This window comes from Myxine glutinosa, chromosome 6 (genome assembly GCF_964187855.1).
Source record: "Myxine glutinosa chromosome 6, kmMyxGlut1.1, whole genome shotgun sequence".
NCBI classification, from domain to species: domain Eukaryota; kingdom Metazoa; phylum Chordata; class Myxini; order Myxiniformes; family Myxinidae; genus Myxine; species Myxine glutinosa.
Genome location: NC_136266.1, coordinates 18127916 through 18152630, shown reverse-complemented (window position 1 = coordinate 18152630; position 24715 = coordinate 18127916). Strand labels below are relative to the sequence as shown.

Sequence of the window (24715 nt, the reverse complement as noted above, 5' to 3'; positions counted from 1 at the left end):
CGAACACACTTACACGGGGAATGATGATAGGGATGGCAGGTGGATGGCTGGCGGGATAGGGAGGTCCAACTGGTCCTGCAGCACGATCGGCTCGTTGGGCAGCCGCCGTTCCTTCGCGGCCCTGCTCCAAACTGCCGTCCAGGCCCACGCTGCTGTGGCTGCAGTTTCGGTGGCTCGAGCTGCTGTAGATGCAGTTTCGGTGGCTCCAGCTTCTGTAGATGCAGTTTCGGTGGCTCAAGCTGCTGTAGATGCAGTTTCGGTGGCTCCAGCTGCTGTAGATGCAGTTTCGGTGGCTCAAGCACGCAGCTCAGCTCTGACGCCCCAGCTCTTGTCTCCTCCCTCCTTGTCTCAACTGCTGGACTTATCTCCTGGACTCGACTGCTTCGGGAACGCCCCGCCGGTGGGTTATATAGGCCCCGCCCCTCAACCTTTGCGAACCTCCCCCAAACGTTCTTCCTCCGCCCTCTCTAGCCAAACCCCTTGGTCATGGTTGGTCGAGTGGGGCTGGCTCACTCCTCCCCTCTATGACGAGGTGGAGACATGCCTTTCTTCCCCAACCCTGCCTCGTGGCCAATGGTGGTTGAATTAGAAAACCGCCCAAAATGCAGTTGGCCATCGAAATGAAATGAAAGGCGACCTATTCTTATTTCACTTGGTACAATGGAGTATTTAAGTTAATGGGAGACACAGCCTTACCCTAAGACACATAATAAGATAGAAGCTATCGAACAGGGGTATTCTATGAATGGCTGACGTGGATGCTTTATGGACTAATTACCGAGACGCCCTTTTTACCTTTACACAACTCCGGAGGCAGGAGGCGCAGAATAAACAATAATAATAATAAAGCACACAATAAAAAAAACACAATCCTCATATCCGCAACAATATATATATATATATATATATATATATATATATATATATATATATATATATACGTAGTGTGTTCAAAAAGTATCCGACCTTTATTTTTCGTGCGTAAAAAAAAAAATAAGATAGGGAGGCGTTGATTGGTGCACGTATGTAGGCGATCCTAATGCGCACGCGTGAATATTTTCCCACCTGCAGAAGCTGTCATTTGACGGCAGACCGCTGATGAGTGAGGACATGTAAGTGAGCGCCGTCGGATTTTCGTTTTTGACAAAATGACGGAAAAACTTGAACAACGCTACTGCATCAAATTTTGTGTTTTTTGGTTTAAGAGTTAAGTACTTGAAGAAGAAAGGGGGAAGGTAAGACAGAGTTGGGGTTTAGGGGGTGGGCACAGAGTTAGTAAAGGGGGTTTATAAATTCAAATCTATAAATTCTTATTGATCAATTCTTTATAAGTTCTTAATTAAATTATTATCCTGGTGCTTTGCAGGCAGGGCATCAATAAGTACACCATTCTACAGAGGGATATCAATCCAGCTGTTATATTTGTCTCGCGTTCACTTGTGAATGTTGAAAAATCCACGGAAACGTTTGAAATGCATAGGCAATTATGTTTTGGTACGTTGGCAAAGTTCTTTCCATAAACTTCAGGACTGCTCAGTCAGTCAGTTTGTTAAAAAAAATTGTGCATATTAACTATTGGGATATAGTGCAAGGTGATGATGGTGGTGACAATGATGATTATAATAAAGATGTAACATTAAATTAATTTGTTCTTTTTTATGATATTCCATTCCCATTGGCATGTTTGATTACATGCGAGTTGACACCGTCTATGCAATGTCCTATATTTGTGCAGGATCTCCAGAATGCATCCATCATTGATTGGACGAAGTTGTACCAAGCTTTTGCCCGCTCTGCCGTGTTGGTAGTAACGGCCGAGGCCAACGTGTGGTGTGAGGAGCTGTGTGTGCGGTTTCTGCCACTGTTCACTTCCGAAGCTCTCACGGTTAGTGTGTGTCCTACATCGCGACCAACTTTCGTCAGGACCTTGTGTACAGTACTTCACTAAAATTCGGCACAAGTGCTGCTTTTTTGTGAGAAGCTCTGTGCTGGTGCCAATTGCATGTTGGAGATATAATTATCATTCATTGATGTAGAAGCTTGGAATACAGATTTCTAATTTTTCTGCTTTCATCTGTTGAAACCCACAACTCACCCCAGGAGAGTCACCATGTTATGATTGGATCACCAGTAGAAAAATTGAACTATACTCTTTATTCTTAAATATTTTGGGTCACTTTGGAATGTGCATTAAAGTTCCATGTATGAAAACTACTGAACCGCTGGATGGAATGAGTTGAAATTTGGTTGTTGTACTTGGTGTGTGCCTATGAGGTTTTAGGCGGGTTTAGGGTTTAGGCGGGTTATGAGGTCTTCTACCGACTCCTCTCCGGCCTTGCTCCCCCAGCTCTCTCTATGCTCTGTCCCCCAAATATTCCTACAGGTCGCACAAGATCTGCCAGCAACCCTCTGATGGTTAAACTGCCGAAATCTCGGCTCTCTGCTCACCTTCACTCTTTCATTCCACTTTTCTCCCGCCTCTGGAACAAACTCCCTCACTCTCTTCAATCCCACTCCTCCCTCCAGGTCTTTAAAACAGCTGTTCACCACCATCTCTTATCTTCCCCCATCCAAAACCTTGATCTTTTCTACCCCCACTAATTCACCCCAGATCCACCTTGTTTGAAATTCCAACTTATTTCCTGGAAGTCCTGGCAGTGTCCATATGTTTTATACCTCTCCCACACCCCCTTCCCATGCCTCCCCCCAAAGCCCTCTCCCTCCCACAGATCTCTCAATGTCTCCATGTCTCTCGGTCCCTGCTCTCAAATGTTGTGTTTGTGTCCTTCCCCCTCTCTCCGCATCTTGTCTACCGCTCCCGATGTTGTATGTGTCGGTTTGTCTTTCTGTGTGATTAATGTTCGCTCTTTCACGAGCCTCGATCTCGTATACAAAAAAAACCCACAAACAAGGCGTTGGATTCAGTCGGGGTGGTATGTGAGAGGGGAGTCGACGCAAATTATCTCCGTAAATGTGTGTCGTGTAGCGTCATTCCCAGCGGGAGAGTCTATTCCAAGTCCCAGCAGTTTGCAGTATTGTCATCTGTATGAAAAGCTTGAAGAATCGAAAACTGCTTGACAACTTACATTTGTGGTCTTTGAACCCATGGATGAAAATTTTCAAAAGTTGTGGTTGTTCTCTGGATGTCATGGAAACGTTTTATTAAGTTGGGAAGGCTGCCTCCAACTTAGATATTTTTACCTTTATGTTAAAGTGGGGGAATTATTATAAGTGGGTGAATCATCATGGGCCCCTGCTAATGCAGGGTATGTTATCGCTCAAAAAAAAAAAAATTTAACTGAAGTACAAATCGATCAAATATGCGGATTCTCTGTTATAGTAAAATGAAAACAACAATCAGCGATGAAACTGATTTTGAGGTATTTCCGTCTTTTACCGCAGGCAGGTTGTTGGTCTTCATCTTCTACCGACTCCTCTCTAGGCCTTGCATCCTCTGCTCTGTCTGTCCTCTCACCCCTGCCCCCCCAATATTTCTGCAGCACATACAAGATCTGCCAGTAACCCCTTTCTGGTGAAACTGCCAAAATCAAGACTCACTGCTCACCTTCATTCTTTCATTTCTCTTTTTTCCTGCCTCTGGGCAAACTCCCACAATCTCTTCAATCCAACTCTTCCTTCCAGGTCTTTAAAACAGCTGTTCACCACCATCTCATATCTTCCCCCATCCAAAACCATGATATTTTCTACCCCCGTTAATCCACCCCAACCCACTTCCTTCAAATTCCCTGTTGTCTTTCCTGAAAGTCCCTGTAGTGTCCATCTTATTTATGCCATGTACCCCACTCCAGCCCTCTTCCACAGATTTCCTGATGTCCCTGTTCCCCACTGTTTGGTGTTCATCCCTCTCTTGCTCCCTCTTGTCTCCTGCTCCATTTGTTATATGTGACTGGCTCTGGCAAAAGCAGACACTCGGGGGCAAAAATCAAATTGAGATTTTGATATCATCTGATTCCCCATGCTTTTCTCTTTAATTTGATATCTAAATTATGTTAATTGGATGAAAATTAACGAAGTTATGGTATTTTAATGATATTATATTTTCGTTTAAACAATGGAGATAATTAGGTTCAAAGTTCACAGTACAGTTCACAGGCACAAAGAATGTGCACACGTAGAGCTTTTCATTCATACCAAACGTATGTCAGGGATCTCCTTCGAATTACGATGTATGGCTCGCAGTAAAACATCGAAATTTCGTGATCTTGGTGTCTTTTTGAGCACATTTTCAGAATGACATTTTTGATTCTTCGTCGAATTTCACAACTTCTCTGTTGTTTCGTGGAAAAATATTTTGGTGCATAATAATCTGGAGAAGTTTACTCTTTCTATCCATATAAAAATCTCAATTTTGGTCCCTGTGGTCATATTTTGACTCTCCGACCTTTTCTCGCTAAGAGAAATGTCCCGAAGTGTCTGCTTTTGCCAGAGCCAGTCACATATGTTCTGTGTATTAGCTCTTATACAAACCTCGACATAGTATAAAAAAAGAGGTAGAAATGCACAATCTCGCTCCTCCTCTGCCACCTGGAATGGTGATGCGACCGGGAACTGGAACTCTAACTGGGCACACCGCCTGGGCACTCCGACTGGACTGAGAACCCCAACCCGTCATGCGCACGGGCTTTTGCAGTCCTCACGTCACCCCTGCCCCGATGGCATTGCCCCATCCTGTCTTCCCGGCACGGATCAGTTGTAAATTGAGCACCCCCTCCCGTCAGCCTCTGGATTTAACTTGAATACTCCAGGCCCACGCCTTCACGCCAAAACTTGCGCCTTCTCTGCATCTTCAGGCTGCTATTCCCCAAAAGTTAATATAAGACGGATTACAAAGGAAAGAAAATGAAAAAGGGCTTCAAGGGAAAAGCGGTGTTTAACACAAACATTTGATAGGGAAGATTACAGGTCTGTGGTCTGTCTTCTACCACCTCCTTTCTGGTTGTGCACCCTCTGTTCTTTCTGTGTTCTGACACCCACCCACCCCCCAGGTTTCTGCATGGTGCACACGGTCCATCAGCAACCTCTTTGTGGTGGAACTCCCAAAATATAGACTCACTACTCACCTCCACTCATTCATTCCTCTTTTTCTCCTGCCTGTGGAACCAACTCCCACTTTCTCTTCAATCCCACTCCTCCCTCCAGGTCTTTAAAACAGCTGTTCACCACCATCTCAGATCATCCCACATCCAAAATCATGACATTTTCATCCCCTGTTAACCCCAACCCCTCAAACCCACTTCTTTCCAATTTTCCATGCCATGCCCAGCTCTTTCTTCCCAGGTTAAGCCCCTGTCACACCTTGACGATTTTTCTGTTTGACTAGCTCAGCAGAGACATCAGACATGGATCTCTCACTCAGCCTTGATGTGAATGCACTTTGTGTCCATTTCGGCATCCAAGTTCTCCCACATCCAATGTCTTTTTGCATTGATTAAGTGCTGGTATCAGGTAGGGTGAAAACCAGCTCCATGAGGGATGTTGGAGGAATCTATACCGATTTAAACATTCGTGGTGCTTTGCAATTTCATGACTCGATCCGTCCAGATTAATCCATTTTTGAATACATTCAACATACCTAGTCCATCTCTAGACCTTCAAAAATTGTACACTGTTGTTCTTGATGAAATTGTGGTGCATTAATCTCTGAATCGGATTTTTCTCCCGACATTCTGATACCTCCAGCTGAATTCACGGACTGTCCATTTTGACCAGTCACATTTTGAAATCGAGCAATCTGTCAGTCAAAGAGCAAACCAAGAAATAGTGCAAAGTGATTTGATGGCAAACCTTTAAACTGGCATTCTAAGGATGTCAAACTTTGGGATCAAGCATGAGTTACCAACTCGTCCAATGATAGTGGAGTCATTTTTTAGGCCTGTAAGTGATGGAGAGGGATTAAACGACTGACACTTCAACTGACAGAATATGAAGCCTTAAGATAGGTTCCTGAAAGAATTCCATCCGTACGAATCTCCGGCGCAGACATTTCCGTCTTGACACTTGTTGGATGTCATTTTAACCACTTGTATTCCTGTTCTTTCTCCTCCCTATTCCAATACACATTTTCTAAACTCACTGGGTCTCTTGAGTTATTCAGACCACTATCAATCGCTGAGTTGTAATAGCCGATTTGGTTTTAAATCTTTGTAGAGGATAGTTGGGTACTGGAGCGTGCTTAACATCCATTATTAAATTTACCTTTTTGCTGGCCGAAGAACCACCGCTCGGATTCCATCTTTGATTAGGACCGAGGCGAGGTGCCCGGTGTGCTACCTGATCAGCTGCAGGTGTTTCAAATTGAACTTGGTATAGGCCCTTAAACCGGCTCTGGGCATCTCGGCTGTTTGGCCTGTGTGATCTGTGTAACAATACATTTGGCCAACTAGTTTAAGGCCAAGTAAAAAAAAAAAAATGTTTCTCGTCCCCGCCCGCTTCCTTTTTGGTCGCCGCCTACTTTTATTTACTATTTAATACTTGTTTTTTTTAATATATACTTGTTTTTTTTAAAAATCGTTTTGCGAAGAAACTCGGTCTAAAACTTGCCGTTTCTGGGCGTTTGCTGATCGTATCTTGTGCATTGATGATCTGAACTATTATGGATCCCGCCCTCTAACGGAACGTCCTGGTTAATACATGCTAGGCTTAACGCAGACACTTTGTGCTAAAGACGGTCAATTCTCGCAGCGGTTGTGCACTGGGCAAGTGCAATTTACGTGTAAAAATCTTGCATTTCATACTTTTAATGGTACAAATTTGAGTAGGGAATATGACGATATTCGTGTGTGTAAGCATACGTTCGTCGACAAAAGTTTTGAAGTCTTGGTTCGTGAGATCAGTTGTAGATGAGAAGCGAACGTTGAACGATCTCTTCGCTAAATTTGCCAGTGGAGAATTTGACGATGGAGATGACATTGGTGATGGATACCAAACAACGAAAGTAAGTTGGCGTTGTGATATAGCGTAAATATTTAAGCCAATAAATATTCATATTCTTCTTTTTTGTTTTATTCAAATATAGTTTGTCCGGTGTAACACATGACATGCTCCATTGATTGATTCTATTCATATGCCATTTCAGTTAAAACATATATTTATTTGCTAATTTGGAAATGAAATTGCAGGCCTTTCGGTAACAATCAACACTGGCATGTTTCACATTACATTGGACAAACTATAGAGTCTTTAAGTCAGCCACAGTGGTCATTCAATTCATGGCAGCCATCTTGGAAAAAATAGCAAAAAAAAATGAAAATAGTAAGGGCCTCCCTCCTTTTTTCAAAAAAGTCCAGACGAGAAACCTTTTTTTTTTTTTTACTTGGCCTAATACAGCACCACTTTTTTCTTTCTTCTGACTGCTGTGAGCAGCATTCTTTTGTGCTTGAAGCGGCTGTGCGGTTGATTGGCGTCATGCTGGAGGAGTTTGACTTCACAGCGCATCACAAGAAGCCTCGCACTGAAGGTCAGTCAGAGTCTTCGTACTTAACAGGAAATACTAGGGATTGCTCACTGGGTACTTGCATTGCCCACTGTCACCTGAGTGATGTGACTATTAAACATCTGTCATATAAAAGGTGTGACATTCACGTCTTTTAAAGAAACATCGCAACCACTTGTTCTTGAGTGTTTTCCAAAATAATTGCTGACATTCTTTGAAAATATCTTAACTATGTGTAGTTCTGTTAACAGGACTTGATTTTGTAATGATGTTATCATTCAATTAAGATTTATGATCAATGTCGTTTTGCCAGACAGTTGGATTACATGCATGGATCAACCTTGCAAGCAAAATTGCCACCCTCCCCCCCATGTTTCTTTCACATTCGTAGTTGTGTTGTGGCACACCTGATCTTTGTCAGATATTTCGCCAGGCTTTCTAAATGTGCTGAAAATGCTCTCTTCACAACTTGAAATATTGTTGAGGTCCATGATAACTTGCTATTAGCTGCAGGTGTTTTTGCAATGTGGCATTAAACCCATCACACCTACTTTCTTCGTTTTGTCTCAGAGTTACACAAGCATGAGCACAAACATGTTTCCATCTTCACATGATAGTCAGGTTCACTTTGTCAATAAATTATATTTCGTTCAAAATCATGGTAGATTAGCAAACCTATACATTTTTGGAAAGGTTATAGCATAAGGAAACTAAAAATCAATGTTTACATTTGGAGAGATACCTGTATGGCGGCATTTTGGATTTTCAAAATGGCCACTAAAATACATATTTTGTTCTATTTCTGCCTCTAATTACCCTAAAAACTTTTAAAAATATACTAAACCTATATTTTCAGGGACAAGGAATCCAATGAAAGTATCAAATTAGTGCTATGGGGAATGGTAAGACACGAATCAAAGGTTTTGAATTGCAAAATACTGTCTTTATATTCGCGATAAGTTGCATAATCAAATACCTGTTATCATTTTGTACAGGCAGTTAATAACATCAAAATGTGTCACAATAATTCATATCACCAAACATACACAGGCAGTCAGCAAAATCATATATACACATGCAGTCAGTATAACTTCACATCTACACAGGCAGTCAATGACAAAATATACACAGGCAGTCAATGGCATCAAACATACACGATTACAGAATATGCCATTTAGAGTTCGTCATCACCGTCCTGTGTGTCGTATCCGACAATATAGTCCGCATCGTTTTCACAGTCCGTTCCACACAAGCAAAGGTCGGTCAAATTGATTGGCAAATCGAATTGGTCGAATGGTCGATCGAATCGAATTCGATGAATCGAATCGAATCGATCGAATTGGTCGAATGGTCGATCGAAGCGATTGGTCGAATGGTCGAATTGGTCGAATGGAATTGGTCGATTGGTCGAATTGGTCGAATCGAATTGGTCGGAATTGGCAAATGTAAACATTGATTTTCAGATTTTCCATGTAATAACGTTTCCAAAAATGTATAGGTTTGCTAATCTACCATGATTTTGAACGAAAAAACATAGTGAACCTGACTATGAGGTTTGAGTTCATAATTATATTGAACCATTTCTGGAATCATACATTGATAAACTCGGACCTTAATCGTCCCTTGTTTTGATGACTGATGTACAACTTTTATCCGGAGCTAATCATTCTGCACGGTGGGAATGTCGACCCACCATGCAGAATGATGCACCCACCATGTGCGCAGTCCATCGGGATGGAGTTAAGCCGGAGTACCCATCTGCTCGCATGGTCGTCGGTGGACATTAAATATCCCACGGTGGCTTTTGTTAAGAGTAAGCAAGTTATATAGTAAGCAGTCAAAGGACGGCCTGGCCAGCTGGTTCCTGAAAGCTGGAGCCAAAATATTATTGGGCTGACACCACATGACAGTGGGAATAATCAGGATTGTGAAAGTGGTGTGGGTGGTGGTGGTGGTGGTGGTGGTGGTGGTGGTAGTAGTAGTAGTAGTAGTAGTAGTAGTAGTAGTAGTAGTAGTAGTAGTAGTAGTACAAGTACAGTGGTAGTCATATTGCCATAAATGTTTATTTTCATTGTTTCTTGATTCATAACTTTTTTAATTTTTTGTTTGTTTTTTCCCCCACTTATTAAAGACACAAGCCCTATCCAATGGACCCGATTGAAGAAGGGTCCTCTTGGTCACCTCACTTCATTGGTGTGTCTGTTAAAACGAGTCCTTGTGGAGTTCTGCAGCACAGGAAATGCTCCACCAAAGTCTTGTGAGGCCTTTGTGGCATCCGGGCTTCTTTCTGCACTCTCCCAGCTCTTCTGCTCTCTTGACATCCCATCGGCCATCTCCAGTTTGTTGAAACTCCTTGCTGGACCCATCGCGGCTTTGTATCAAATGTGAGTGTTCAAGAGCAGTGAAACACTCTAAATGTTTTTGTTCGAATTTTTTTTTACATGTATTATCGAACATGCGGGTCAGGAACAGTAGAAATATGGTACATTTATACTAATACGAGGACATTTGATAGAAAACTAGCATATAAGACCCGTCACGGGTGGACACACAGACGCTGGCATACTGAGACCGAGCTCCTTTTATATACAGTAAACCCTCAAACATCACGGGTTTCGACCAATCGCGGGCAACGTATTATGTTCCGATTTCGTTATGGTATTTCATTTCGGCCAGCTGAGATGAGTCATTGTTTGCGTCCAGCCCTCCATGTGTACAATTACCTCCCATTGCAATCCTTTTCTTGTTTCTCGTGCACCGTTAATTGTAGGTTTCATATCGGCATACGGAACGAAGGCAAGTTTAATAAGGAATCATCATTGAACAGGAAATGACATCCTGTAATACTACATCTACAAGATCTAGTAGCCATACAACAGTTAATAAAAGCACCCAAATGTAAAATGATTGACAAAATTAGTTGTGCCAAAAGGCAGAGAAAGGTTATGATGTTGTGTGAAAAAAATGGAGTTGGGTTGGTTGGCAAGATGTCAAAGAGCGACATCTGTGGGCCGCCATTACGCGATCATTCATCCAAATGTTCCCACCAGTAAAGCGCAAAAGTCTCATTCCAGTCCCGTGATCATTTTGAAAGGATGAAAAAACTGCTTCATGTTTGGATCGAGGACCAAATACAGAAAAAGTGCCTTTAATTGGACCGTTGATAGTGGAGAAATCATTGCGGATTTATCAACGTTTCCACGAGGCACCCAGGGCTGAAGGCTCGAGTTCAACCATGGCAGCTGCACAAAACTATCCACTGCAGTTCACTGAACGAATCGAGGTGAAGGGATTTATTTATGCCAGAGCAGGTTTTTAAAGCCGAAGAGATGGGATTTTTCTGGAAGAGGATGCCATTTCGTACCTTCCTGTCCAACGAGGAAAGATCTGCTCTGGGGTTCAAGGTGGCCAACGATCGTTTTCCGTTCTTCTATGTGACAATGCAGCAGGCGGCTTTGTCGTGCTCCCGATGATGCAACAGCCATCATCATCATCCTGAGCTAAGTCTTGTGTTTTCTATTTATGGCAGAGTACGTACGTAATATGTTTACCCTCACCTACCTCACTGTTTTGTAAAAAATCAGCTCAACACTGTTTTGGAATAAATTAAAAAGGTAAAAGTCTTATGTGTTTGTTTATTTTATTTTCATGTTTTTTTTTTTTTTTTTTTTTTTTTTTTTTTGTATACAAGATCGAGGCTCGTGAAAGAGCGAACATTAATCACACAGAAAGACAAACAGACACACAAAACAAATAACATCGGGAGCGGTAGACAAGATGGGGAGAGAGGGGGAAGGACACAAACACAACATTTGAGAGCAGGGACCGAGAGACATGGAGACATCGAGAGAACTGTGGGAGGGAGAGGGCTTTGGGGGGGAGGCATGGGAAGGGGGGGGGGGGGTGGGAGAGGTATAAAACATATGGACACTGCCAGGACTTCCAGGAAAGAAGTTGGAATTTCAAACAAGGTGGATCTGGGGTGAATTAGTGGGGGTAGAAAAGATCAAGGTTTTGGATGGGGAAAGATAAGAGATGGTGGTGAACAGCTGTTTTGAAGACCTGGAGGGAGGAGTGTGATTGAAGTGAGTGTGGGAGTTTGTTCCAGAGGCGGGAGAAAAGAGGAATGAAAGAGTGAAGGTGAGCAGAGAGCCGAGATTTCGGCAGTTTAACCATCAGAGGGTGGCTGGCAGATCTTGTGCGACCTGTAGGAATATTTGGGGGACAGAGCACAGAGAGAGCTGGGGGAGCAAGGCCGGAGAGGAGTCGGTAGAAGACAGAAAGACCACCTACCTGCCTGCGGTGAGTGAGTGAAAGGCCCTCAGAGATAGCTTCATCGCGGGAGATTCCAATGATTCTGAAAGCTTTGGATTCAACAGCGTGAAGCCGAGCCAGGTGTGAGGCAGGAGCACCAGCCCATAGGGGAGAACAGTATTCCATTGAGCTGCGGATGAAAGCCTTGTATGTGGTGAGGAGCTCAGGTGTGCCTAGGAAGGACTTCGCACGACGGAGGATGCCCAGTCGGCGACTGGCTTTGGAGGCCAGCTTGGAAATGTGGTTTTCCCAAGAAAGATCATGGCAGATGGTGAGACCCAAAAGCTTGAGCGACAGAACTTCTTGGAGAGGATTGTTGAGAAAGTAGATGGGAGGGTTGTCCAGTCGATCTTTTCGGAGAGACATAGTAAGAGTGTGAGATTTGTCAGGATTGAAAGACATGTTCCACATGTTTGACCAGTCTGTGATTTTGTCCAGGTCTTCAGAGAGTGAGGAGGCTGCAGACTGCCGATCTGAGGGAAGAGGAATGGAGCGGCAGAGAGTGGAGTCATCAGCAAAGAGATACAGAGGATTTTCCAGAGAGTCGGAGAGATCATTGATAAAGACCAGAAAAAGCACAGGGCCCAGCACACTGCCTTGGGGAACTCCAGCCTGAACGGGAAGGGGAGATGAGAGAAATCCATTCAGGGCCACACGTTGACTACGACCAGAGAGGAAGTCCGCAAGCCATGCATGGAGATTTCCATGGATACCATAGGAGGAGAGTTTGGTGAGCAGAGCTGGGTGCCAGACCGTATCGAAGGCACGTGATATGTCAAGGGAGACGGCTCTGATTTCCTGTTTGGCATTGAGGACCTCCATCCATTGTTGAGACAGCAGAAGCAGCATGTCCAGAGTAGAGTGACCTGGTCTGAAACCAAATTGATGATCAGAGATCAAGCCATTGGAGAAGAGGAAAGATTTCATATCCGAAGCAATGATGGATTCCATGACTTTGCTGATAATTGGGAGCAGGCTGATTGGTCTGTAGTTGCAAGGATCTGTTTTTGCACCTTTTTTGTGTAAAGCGGTAATGTTTGCTGATTTCCAGGATGCTGGCAGATGACCTTGAGCAAAAGATAGGGTGAAAAGAACAGAGAGAGGGTGAGATAGAGCGGCAGAGCAGGATTTTAGGACCCGTGGGCTGATGCCATCTGGTCCAGTTGCAGAATCAGAGTCGAGGTTTGACAAAAACTCCTCCACCTTGTCAGGAGAGAAGGTCACAGAGTCCAGGAGCAGTTTGGTTCGACTGGGAAAGGTGGGAACAGAGAGAGATGGGTTTGGGACTAAGGATTTTGAGGCAAACACAGAGTTGAGGCATTCGGCTTTGTCACGTGCGATGTCAACTGTGTGGCCATTTGAGGTAAGGGAGGGGATGGAGGGGGAACAAACACCAGAAACGGATTTGACCAGACGCCACCAGGATTTGGAGGAAGGAGACAGGTTTGAGAGTTCATTCTTGAGTGAGGAGAGATAGTGCTTCCTGGCACTCCTGAGGGTAGACACACACTTGTTCCGAGCTTGGTGGAAGGAACTGAGATTTCCTTCAGTTGGATTAGCCTTCCAAGAGGCAAAGGCAAGTTGTTTCAGGGCAACTGCCTCACCACAAGATTCAGTGTACCATGGACGGGAGGAAGGGTAAGACAACTGAAGGCGAGATGGGATAAATCTGTGCATGAGAGAGATCAGTTTGCTTTGGAAGAATTCCCAGGAAGAATTGATGTCAGAGGCAGTGGAGATGGGAGACCAATCCAGACGAATGATGGCTGCTTGAAGACCGTCCCAGTCGGCCTGAGTGAAATGCCAGACTCGTCGACGCTGAGGAGGCTCTCTGAGAATGGCCAGAGAGATGTCCACTTTGACAAGCACATGATCAGAAGAACCGATTGGAGCAGAAGAAGAGCAGCAGACATTAGCAGGGAAGTTAGTCATAACCAAGTCTAGAAGAGAAGATACTCCATTGGCTGAGATCCGGGTCGGGAAATTGACAGATTGTGTCAATCCCAGTGAGTCACAGAAGTCCTTTGCTGAGGTGCCATGACTGGTGAGAGAGGAACCCACACCCAACCAGGTGGCATGATGACAATTGAAGTCACCACATATGAGGAAGAGAGAGTTGGGATGAGTGGATAGAAGTTGGTCCATGTTGTCGGACAGTGAAATGTAGATGGAGTCATCACTGTTTGGGGGATGGTACAGAACACATATGAACAAAAGGTGGGAGCGGAGAGGAAGCCGTAGCCAGAGGTACTTCTGGGGGTGAAGAGGAGAGAGGGCAGTGCAAGGAGAGTGAGGAAGAGAGTTTTTGATAAAGATAGCCACCCCACCACCAGGCCGAGGCTCAGGTCTATCATACCGGAGGAGGGAGTAACCAGGAAGAGATATTAAGGAATCAGAGACATCTTGAAGGAGGAAAGTCTCTGTTAAGGGGGCATTATACCATTGAAGGCAAAAAAAACCCATTTTTTTACAAATATACAAATGCATCAATTAAAATGTTTGTTTCCTAGTATTGTATATACTAGGACGTGCCCGTACGTGGGTGCCCGTACGTGCGTGCAAAAAAACATGCGTGCAAACAACAACAACAAAAAAAAACTTTGAAACCACGTGGCAGTAACGACCACAGAACCCCCCCGGCCCCCCCCCCTCTATTTACATGAAATGGTTTGGTATATTCGCAACGACCACAGAACCCCCCCCCCCTCTATTTACATGAAATGGTTTGGTCCATTCGCAAAGCCAAAGCGAACGGCGAACGGCTAAATCGCCATAGCTCGGTAACTACTTGTCCGATTAATATGAAACCTTGAAAAGGCACATCCTCGGGTCCCCAGCAATATACCTGGCAAGTTTCAAGTATATCGGACCCGTGGTTGTCGAGAAACAGCGGTCACAGACACACAGACACACATACACACAGAGATTACTGGAATTATAGATAGAAGATGTACCAAGTTTGAACGTAAATGGACTTGTCATAGAGAAGATATAAGCTCCCCATTACACTGAACACAGTAAAAACAACACTGAATCACAGTAATGCACTTTGTGATAAAATGTCTTGATTGAAAATATGCAAAACTATATATGTACATGTTGCTTGATATATGAACATTACATTGGTATACATTACATAGCATTATATTATGCATGGTTACCATGGTAACCAGATGCATACAAATGATGAATTACCACTTTACAGCTTATATCTTCTCTATGACAAGTCCATTTACGTTCAAACTTGGTACATCTATCTATAATTCCAGTAATCTCTGTACGTTTGTACGTTTGTCTGTGACCGCTGTTTCTCGACAACCACGGGTCCGATATACTTTTAACTTGCCAGGTATATTGCTGGGGACCCGAGGATGTGCCTTTTCAAGGTTTCTTATTAATCGGACAATTACTTACCGAGCTATGTCCAAAAAACGATTCAACCAATCAGAGAGCAGCGAACTATCGCGTGTGCCGAACGTGGCGGACACACTCTGCCTCGGATGGCACATTTGAGAGCGTATTCATTTATTTCACGTTTGCAAACTATGTTGGCGTTAAACTATGTTTTAAAACTAATAAAAACGAATTTGCGATTCATTCGCTTTCCTGCGCGTTTGTGCACGCGATGGCGATTTCTTTACCAAACTCCGGAAGCCGTTCGCTTTGGACCAAACCATTTCATGTAAATAGAGGGGGGGGATTGTCACCACTCGCAAGCCGTTCGCTTTGGACCAAACCATTTCATGTAAATAGAGGGGGGGGATATAATTTTAGATATATATATAGTACGGGCATGCCCTAGTATATACAATACTAGGAAACAAACATTTTAATTGATGCATTTGTATATTTGTAAAAAAATGGTTTTTTTTTGCCTTCAATGGTATAATGCCCCCTTAAGCAGATCAAGTCTGGATTGTCAGAAGCAACCTGTATGGAGAGATCAGTCAGGTTTGAGCGAAGGCCCCGGATGTTTGAGGTCCATACCGTTAATGAAGAGAGAGGGGGAGCATCGGGTACAGGACAGGGGAGGGGAGGAGTAGGGTAAGATGAAGGATGAGAGGGGGAGGTAGGGAGAGCAGTTGTTAGTGTGTCAGCGATTGCAGAAGAGTTCCAAGAAAGGGAAGGATGAGGAGGATGAAAGGTTTGAAGGTGAAGGGATGAGGCACAGTGAGGGGTTGTTTGAGGGGGGGCAGAGGAAAGAAGAAGGTTGGGGGGGGGTGGAGGTATGAGATAGAAGGGATACAAAGTGGGGAGGAGGCAGCTTTGAGGAGGAGGGGGGAGGAGGGAGAATTGGAGAGGAATGGTATGGGGGGAGATTTGAATGGGAGGGGTTGGGGGGGAGTTTTGAAGGGGAGGAGTGAGGGGGGAGTTTCGGAGGGGAAGGGCAAGGGGGGAGTTCAGGAGTGGAAGGGAAAGGGGGGAGTTCAGGAGTGGAGGGGCAGGGGGGGAGTTTAAGAGTGGCGGGGCAAGGGGGGAGTTTAGGAGTGTAGGTGCAAGGGGAGGGATTTGGATGGGAGGGGCAAGAGGGGAGTTTAGAAAGTTTATTCCAATGGTGATATGTTTATTTCTCTCTGCCGCAGACTTAACTCGAAATTTTCTCGAAGTCCACGGAACTAACCCCCCTTTTCCCACCGGTCCTTGGTATCCACTATCACAGTATTTTCCAGGAACGTAACCCCTGCAATATTTGAGGATTTTCTGTATAAATGGACAAATTCACAGAGCATATGGGTTTTAAATGCAGGATCTCAGCATCATGAGATACAGGTAGTGGACAAAAAAATGGAAACCCCTGTGTAAATGAAGGACACCAACCAAGGTTCACCTATTTTGGGGGGTGGAGGAGGTCAATCCTGGATGCACTTTGACCCCCGTAGATGCCCTTAGATCTTGATTTTCTTACTGCCATGAACAAACATTTGTGCATCTATGGTGATGAAGGTTGTGGTCACGTTTCATCGAAATCGTGTTTTTAGTAATATTTGGGGGAGGGGGGTGGGGAGGAAGGGGCAAACCTGGACCAGCTTTGACCCCCAGTAGAACCCCTTAGTCCCCGATTTATTTAATGCCGTGAACAAACTTGCGTTCCAACATACTGTTACGTTTGTAGGGGTAGGCATGAAATACCTTAGGAAAGTTCAGAATGTGTATGTTTTTGTATGGACCATGTGATGCGAAGAAGAAGAAACCCATCTCTGTGTACCTAAGCAGGGTAAATGTGCAGGTGAAGAGTGTTTCCATGTTGCCATAAGGGGCGTGGCTTTTGTGTCAATTAATTCATCCCAGTGTGTAATTGGCCCCTTGTGATTTTTCCCTTTGTTCTTATAAAATTTACTCGGCCAGCCTTGCAATCGGCCCATGAGGACAACAACACCGACAAGCCCGGCAGAAACCAGCACATTTGCCAATCTGTAAGTAAACCCCGATGTCATCCGAACGTTCCTGAACAGAGACTAGACTTCGCCCCCCCCCCTCCCCCCCACCCTCCAACCATGCCCCGAGCTTCGTGATTGGTCTGGGTGATGGATGATGAAATAGCACTCGGCGTTTGAATGGTGTGATGTCAGAGAGCGAGAAAGTTCAGGTTCGTAAAAAAAGGAGAGCCAGACAAAATAATCAGGGCACTCTGGTTTTTGCTTGAGGAGCAAGGTTGGCCATCTTTGGTTTGCGCCTGTGACTGGAGGGCTGGCCTTCTTGGGACACTGGTGAAAAGAGGTAGGCTATTGTGCTGACTTTCAGGGAAGGTGTTCACATTTTGACCCTGGCCTGGCTGTTCCTGGCCCGTGGAAGGAGGGAGAAGAAGGACTCTGGCTCTGACTCGGTATCTTTGAACGAACAAGAAGGGCACCATTTTCCTTTGTTCGTGCAGGTGCGATTTTGCTCGTGGCCTCGACTAGGACGCTGGCCATTGTTGTTCGGTTGGGTCATAGTCTGTGCGCTTTGGAGGAGAAAGGAAGAAGAAGAGAGACGCATCTCGCGTAGCATTGGAAGCAAGGAAGGGCCGGTTTGCTGCCTGTTCACGACTGGGTGTTTTCGGCACCATTTTGTTGGTGCGCTTCCCGCGCGGTAGTTTGGAGGCGACGAACACCAAGCCCCCTCTTTGAGACCAGAGTTAAGTGCTGGCCTACAGTGACATTATTTATTTTTATTTAATCATTCCCCTTGTTTGTATATGAGTGAGTGGAGACGTCTCGCATTAGGATATTCGTTTTTACCTCACCTTTCATTGTTATTTGCATTTACTTTTATTAAACCCATTATTTATTGCTTTTATTTGTCGTGCCTGTATATTCGTTTCTGTGTCTGTGGAGATTGGATAACCCCTGCGTGCTGGCCATCCGATCAGACAAGGCTTCAGGCCTTTCCCGCATGTGGCAAAGACAATCCCGCCAAGTTCGAAATACGCCTCGAAGTTGAAGCTCATTTCGGTCATCCGTCACCCAGGAGTTTTAACCCCGGGGACGCGACAATACGAAATTATTTCAGCCAAGTTTGGTCACAATCCCAAGAACAGTTTTGGAGCAGCAGTTGCAAGGGTGTACAGATAGACGGACTACGCGCCATCCCATAAGCTCCCCGGAACTATGTTCCAGGTGAGCTAAAAATAGGACCGCTTTTGAAATGTGAAAAAAATAAATTCAACTGATGCATGCCTGGAATGTGTGACATCAAGATGTGCTTTGCCAGGAAGTACAGTACAAGCTGTAACATTTTCCTTTGTCGTCGTGACCGTTTCCAAAGCAAATGGTTAATTTATATGAATCGGGTATGCTTTCGAAAGGTATGTTCTCTGAGTTTCAAAACAAATAAATTTTGATAATAGCCGATTTCCAAGCCGTTTACTCTGTTAACTTGTTTTTTCAAATCTCCGAGCCAAACCTTTTTACCTGTCACACGCTGATTGCGAGCTATTTATAAAGAACTAGCAGGGTACTCGTCACTGATGGGGATTCATAGAGGTCTCACCTGAAACTAACATTTTTTTTGGATTGTGTATTGGTAGAAACGGGAATGCATTTTAAATACTAGGGCGTGCCCGTACGTGGGTGCAAAAAAACATGCGTGCAAACAACAACAACAAAAAAAAACTTTGAAACCACGTGGCAGTAACGACCACAGAACCCCCCCCCTCTATTTACATGAAATGGTTTGGTCCATTCGCAAAGCCAAAGCGAACGGCTTGCGAGTACGGTAGAACCCCCCCCCTCTATTTACATGAAATGGTTTGGTCCATTCGCAAAGCCAAAGCGAACGGCTTGCGAGTACGGTGACCATACCTTGGGAACCACTTGTCCGATTAATTTCAAACCTTGAAAAGGCACATCCTCGGGTCCCCAGCAATATACCTGGCAAGTTTCAAGTATATCGGACCGGTAGTTGTCGAGAAACAGCGGTCACAGACAAACACACACACACACACACAGACACACACACATACACACAGAGATTACTGGAATTATAGATAGATTTAGTGATCAGATATCGCAATGGGTGTAGCTGGTAACTTTGGCAACCTCATTTCATTCCACCAGTGAAGATTTCCAATCCATTTTTGCTGTACCTCCGAAGTACTGCTTTGTGTAGTGAGGGTGATATTATGAAAGCTCGGCTGGGAAACCGATTTAGGCACGTTTTGAGCCTACTGTCTGATGGTAGATCACGGAAGTTTTTATTTTTTTATTTTTTTTGATTACTAAGTTGAGGCTTGTATAAGAGCTAACACAGAGAACATATGATAAAGGGAGCAGGAGACGAGACGGGGAGAGAAAGGGTCAACCTAATAATAAGAACAGGGAAATCAAGAAATATGTGGAAGGGAGAGGGCTGGGGCGTGGTAGATGGGATAAACAATATGGACACTATCAGGACTTCCAGGAAAGAAAAGGGAAAGGTCAATTTGCGGTGGATTAACGGGGGTAGAAAAGATAAAGGTTTTGGATGGGGGAAGATATGAGATGGTGGTGAACACCTGTTTTGAAGATCTAGAGGGAGGAGTGGGATTGAAGAAAGTGTGGGAGTTTGTTCCAGAGGTGGGGAAAAAGAGGAATGAAAGAGTGAAGGTGAGCAGAGTCTTTTTTTTTGCCAGAAGAGTGTTGCTGTCAGACCTTGTACATCCTGCAGGAATATTTGGGGGACAGAGCACAGACAGAGCAAGGGGGTGCAAGGCCAAAGAAGAGTCGGTAGAAGATAGGAAGACCGCCAACCTTTCCTGCGGTGAGGGAGTGAAAGACCCTCAGAGTCTGTTTCATCACGGGAGATACCAATGATTCTAAAAGCCTTGGTTTCTACAGGGTGAAGCCGAGCAAGTTGTTAGGGTTAGGGTTAGGGTTAGCACCAGCCCAGAGGGGAAAGCATTACTCAGTTACGCTGCAGATGAAAGGTTTGTATGTGGTGAGAAGTTCAGTAGTGTCAAGGACTTCGAACGATGGAGGATGCCCAGTCAGCGACTGGCTTTGGAGGCCAATTTGGAAATCTGGTTTTCCCAGGAAAGGTCATGGCAGATCCTGAGACCCAAAAGCTTGAGTGACAGAACTTCTTAGAGGATTGTTGAGAAAGTAGATCAGCAAAAAGATAGAGGAATTTCCAGAGTCGGAGAGATCATTAATGAAGATTAGAAAAAGCATAGGGCCCAGAACACTGCCTTGAGGAACTCCAGCCTGGACAGTAAGAGGAGATGAGAGAATTCCATTCAGGGCCACACGTTGACTACGACAGAAGAGGAACTCCACGAGCCATGCGTGGAAATTTCCATGGATACCATAAGAGGTGAGTTTCGTGAGCAGAGCGGGGTGCCAGACCATATTGAAGGCACGAGATATGTCAAAGCAGACTGCTCTGATTTCCTCTTTGGTGTTGAGGACCTCCATCCATGGTGGAGACAGCAGAAGCAGCATGTCCAAAGTAGAGTGACCTGGTCTAAAACGAAATTGATGATCAGAGATCAATCCATTGGAGAAGAGGAAGGATTTAATATTGGAAGCAATTTTGGATTCCATGACTTTGCTGATTATTGGGAGCAAGCTGATTGGTCTATAGTTGCAAGGATCTGTTTTTCACCTTTTTGTGAATAGCGGTAATGTTGGCTGATTTCCAAGCAGATGGCAGATGACCTTGAGCAAAAGAGAGGATGAAGAGAACATAGAGGGTGAGATAGAGCAGCAGAGCAGGTTTTTAGGACCCGTGGGCTGACGCCGTCTGGTCCAGTTGCAGAATCAGTCGAGGTTTGACAAACTTTTCTACCTTGTCGGGAGAGAAGGCCACAGAGTCCAGGAGCAGATGGGTACAACTGGGTAAGGTGGGTACAGAGAGTGATGTGTTTGCGTCACAGGATTTTGAAGCAAACAGAGTTGAGGCATTCGGCCTTTTCACATGCAGTGTCAGCTGTGTAGCTGTTTGAGGTAAGGAGGGGATGGAGTGGAAACAAACTCCAGAAACAGATTTGAGCAGACACCACCAGGATTTGGAGGAGAGACATTTTTGAGAGTTCAGTCTTGAGAGTAGAGAGATATTGTTTCCTGGCTCTCCTGAGGGTAGACACACTTTTGTTCCGAGCTTTGTGGAAGGAACTGAGATTGCCTTCAGTTGGACTTGCCTCCCATGAGGCGAAGGCAAGTTGTTTCAGGGCAACTGCCTCACCACACGATTCAGTGTACCATGGATGGGAGGAATGGTATCACCACTGAAGATGAGATGGGATAAATCTGTGCACTAGAGAGAGAGAGCAGTTTACTTTGGAAGAATTCCCAGGATGAGTTTGTCAGAGACAGTAGAGATGGGAGACCAGTCCAGATGTTTGATGGCTGCTTGAAGACAGTGCCAGTTGGCCTGATTGAAATGTCAGACTCGTCAGCGCTGACGTAGCTCTCTGAGAACGGCTAGAGAGATATCCACTTTAACTCGCAAATTATCAAATAAACCGATTGGAGCAGAAGAAGACCAGAAGAAGAGCAGCAAACATTTGCAGGGAAGTTAGTCAAAACCATGTCTATAAGAGAAGATGCTCCGTTAACTGAAATCCGGGTCGGGAAATTGACAGATTGTGTCAGTCCTAATGAGCTGAGGGAAGGGGTGGGGGAGGAAGGGTTTGGAAGGGTGGGGTGGAGGTGGATTATATGTCTGTTATTTTGATTTCCAAATGATACTACTATTATTATTGTTGTTAATATTAGTGTTAATTAGCATATGGTTTGTTCCAATGTTGTCATTATTTTTATTATTTAAATTGGTTTTGTGTTGAACCTTAGGTGTAGCAGCGTTGCTCTCCCACTATAGCCATATCCTGCCCAACAGGCACACAAATAATTTGTGACCAGAATTTCTGATGACCTTTCCTTAGATTTTTTTTTTTCCCCACAGGAAAGGTTGTGATGGTAGGAAAGCTGATTTAACTCAACCTAATAATAAGGTAAGTGAAAATTATTATCCATGGATGTTGATGCTTCATTTGCATTTTAATCATATTATATGCTTCCTGCAAGAATTACTTTGTGTGACCCGGAAAACCATGAAGTATGGGTTGAGAAAACTCAAGTTTTCAAAAGCGGGGCTCAAAATAAAAATGGGATCTACCTTCTGCCTGATATTATTTTGAATGCACACTATACTTTCTTATAACACATCCAACATGGTCTGTCATCACTATTTTGAGATTTCACAAAGATTGTGATGCGGCAAGAATTAAGCAAGACACTGGATGACAGTTGCCTTCCATGACCAGAGAGATGATCTTGCTGTATTCGAATATGCAGGTAATAAAGAACCCTAAAATATACAAAAATACTATTCAGCAGAGATTCATCGCAGGAAGCAAATAAAATACCTCAAGCAGTTCATGGAATGATACTTTAAAGACCAAGAAGACGCTTCATGACGCAGAGGACCCTTCAGAGCTTCAGACAGACCACTTGGAACTTTTAGTATCCTTTTTACATGTGTGAGAGAGTCGACCCTTTCGACCCCTTAGACACTAACTACTATTAGAACGTACCCTTTAGAGTTTAGACCATCTATATAACCTTTTTAAGTGCACACCATGCAAACATCTGTAGTCTTCTTGCAAAACACAGACTATAAGACAATGCTTTATTTCAGCAAGTAATGCACAAACCCAACCCACCCAGGGGTGGGTACTCTGCCAGTGTATTAATTCAATCAGACCCTTCAGAACCCTTTGACCCATAAAGACTCCAAGACCCCTAAAACAGTCTCTAGCTTTAGAACCCTAAGATCTTTTGAGACTCCTAAGAGCCTTTATTACCCAGAAAACATTTAAGACCCCCAAAACCATGCAAGCCCCTAGAAGACTGCATTATGCCTTTTAGAACCCCAGATCCTCTTAGACCCCATTACATCATTTAGAACCCCCAGAACCTCTTTGACCCTGTAGAATCCTGAGGACCCTCAGGCTCTTTTCTACTCTTTCTTTCGACACTTACAACTTTTCAGACATTTGATCTTTACATACAGTATTTACAACTACACCATGTAGACCTTTCATTTGCAATTGACCTTTCATCTTTTTTAGTACATCCTTCCATTTATTTGCCACACAAGATACACCACACAAAAACAAGTCCGGCCGAGGATCTACAATCTCTGATTTCTCTTTCTTGTTAATACTGTTTTATAAGCAAATTTAATGCAGAAAATAATTATTTCAATGGGTTATCTCCATTATGGCACTGCATAGAATCAATCATTTGACAAGGCATCTTACTATAATTCAGCAAATGTCTGTCTGTTCGAAGGTACCGTAAAAACTGCTGAACCGATCGCAAAGATATTTTCGGTGGATAATCCTGGGATCCCCAGGAGTAAAATAGGCTATTTAGTTTTCCCAATTTCAGCTTTAGTCTCGAGCATTCTCAGATTTGGACTCCCGCATAACATTCGCGTTTGCATGACGTTCATTGTGATGTCTTCTTACGTCGAGCAACGGTACCCGCCCTCCGGGTGGGGCTTCAATTGGGAGGCCCAAATGAGAAGGCTTTTTTTCTTTTAAACGATTTACATAAACATCCGTTAAATAACGTCATGCACCCGGGAAAATAACATCATGTGGGAGCAAGTATCAGCAGGATGTGGCAGTGTGGGAGTCCACGTTTGCACCGATCGCTGCACCGTGTGCTGCACAAACGGCTGCACAGTGTGCCGCACAAACGGCTGCACCGATCGCTGCACGGCTGCATCGATCGGATGTGGCATGAAGGAGGATCTGCACTTCAGCATGAAGGAGGATCAGATCTAACAGATCGCTGTCTCCATCGATCTTGCCAAGGCCGTAACACCTATCGGCTCAAAATCCTTTTAACTGTTGTTTTGGTACAGTTACACGTTTCGGGAATTTGGTACACGTATCGGGAGTACATACGACATAGCGATTGTGAACACGATTCACAATCACGATCATCACGATCATAGTGTATCGATCACGATGTGAAACATGATGGAATAATATTTACCGATATGAACAGTGATGTGGCTTTTATTGAAATTCTAAAGATACTGTTTAGATTTTGATGATTTGCATGTGATATGATTCAACGGATGTTTATATTGTTACGGAACCCAACGTCGGCCTATGGTTCCCCTTTGAGGGGGGATTAGTCCCCTCGTTTGTTGCTGACCGACGTGGTCCCTGAAGCTGCACCGCGGCCTCCGGAAAGGCCGGTGAGCAGCTTCGTTCGTGACCGCGGATAAGATGGTAATTTGCCGAGCGGATGGCAGCCGCGGCCCGAACCGTTAACAAAGACTAACCCGATTCTGAACGTTGGCCGAATCGCGCCACGTACACTCAACATTGAAACCACAAAAGCGACCAAACGAGAATGAAGAAGAAGAAGAAGTACGGAGGAATAACAGGATTTATTAATTATTTACACAAGCCAAAGCAAAGAGAGCAGTCAAGGTTATATACAGGGAAATGGAAGGAGCAGGAGACACAGT

The 24715-nt window shown here is 44.3% G+C and overlaps 1 protein-coding gene across 8 annotated transcripts in view; it reads left to right on the top strand.

Annotated features, from left to right (window-relative positions):
- RIF1 (replication timing regulatory factor 1) overlaps positions 1 to 24715 on the top strand; it is a 251247-nt gene that overhangs the window by 105112 nt on the left and 121420 nt on the right. For all 8 annotated transcript variants that reach the window (XM_078779646.1, XM_068119704.2, XM_078779645.1 and 5 more), the window contains exons 20-23: positions 1736 to 1885; positions 7384 to 7477; positions 9585 to 9837; positions 22127 to 22175. In XM_078779646.1, the coding sequence (XP_078635772.1) occupies positions 1736 to 1885; positions 7384 to 7477; positions 9585 to 9837; positions 22127 to 22175 (546 nt within the window). The remainder of the gene's footprint in view (positions 1 to 1735; positions 1886 to 7383; positions 7478 to 9584; positions 9838 to 22126; positions 22176 to 24715) is intronic.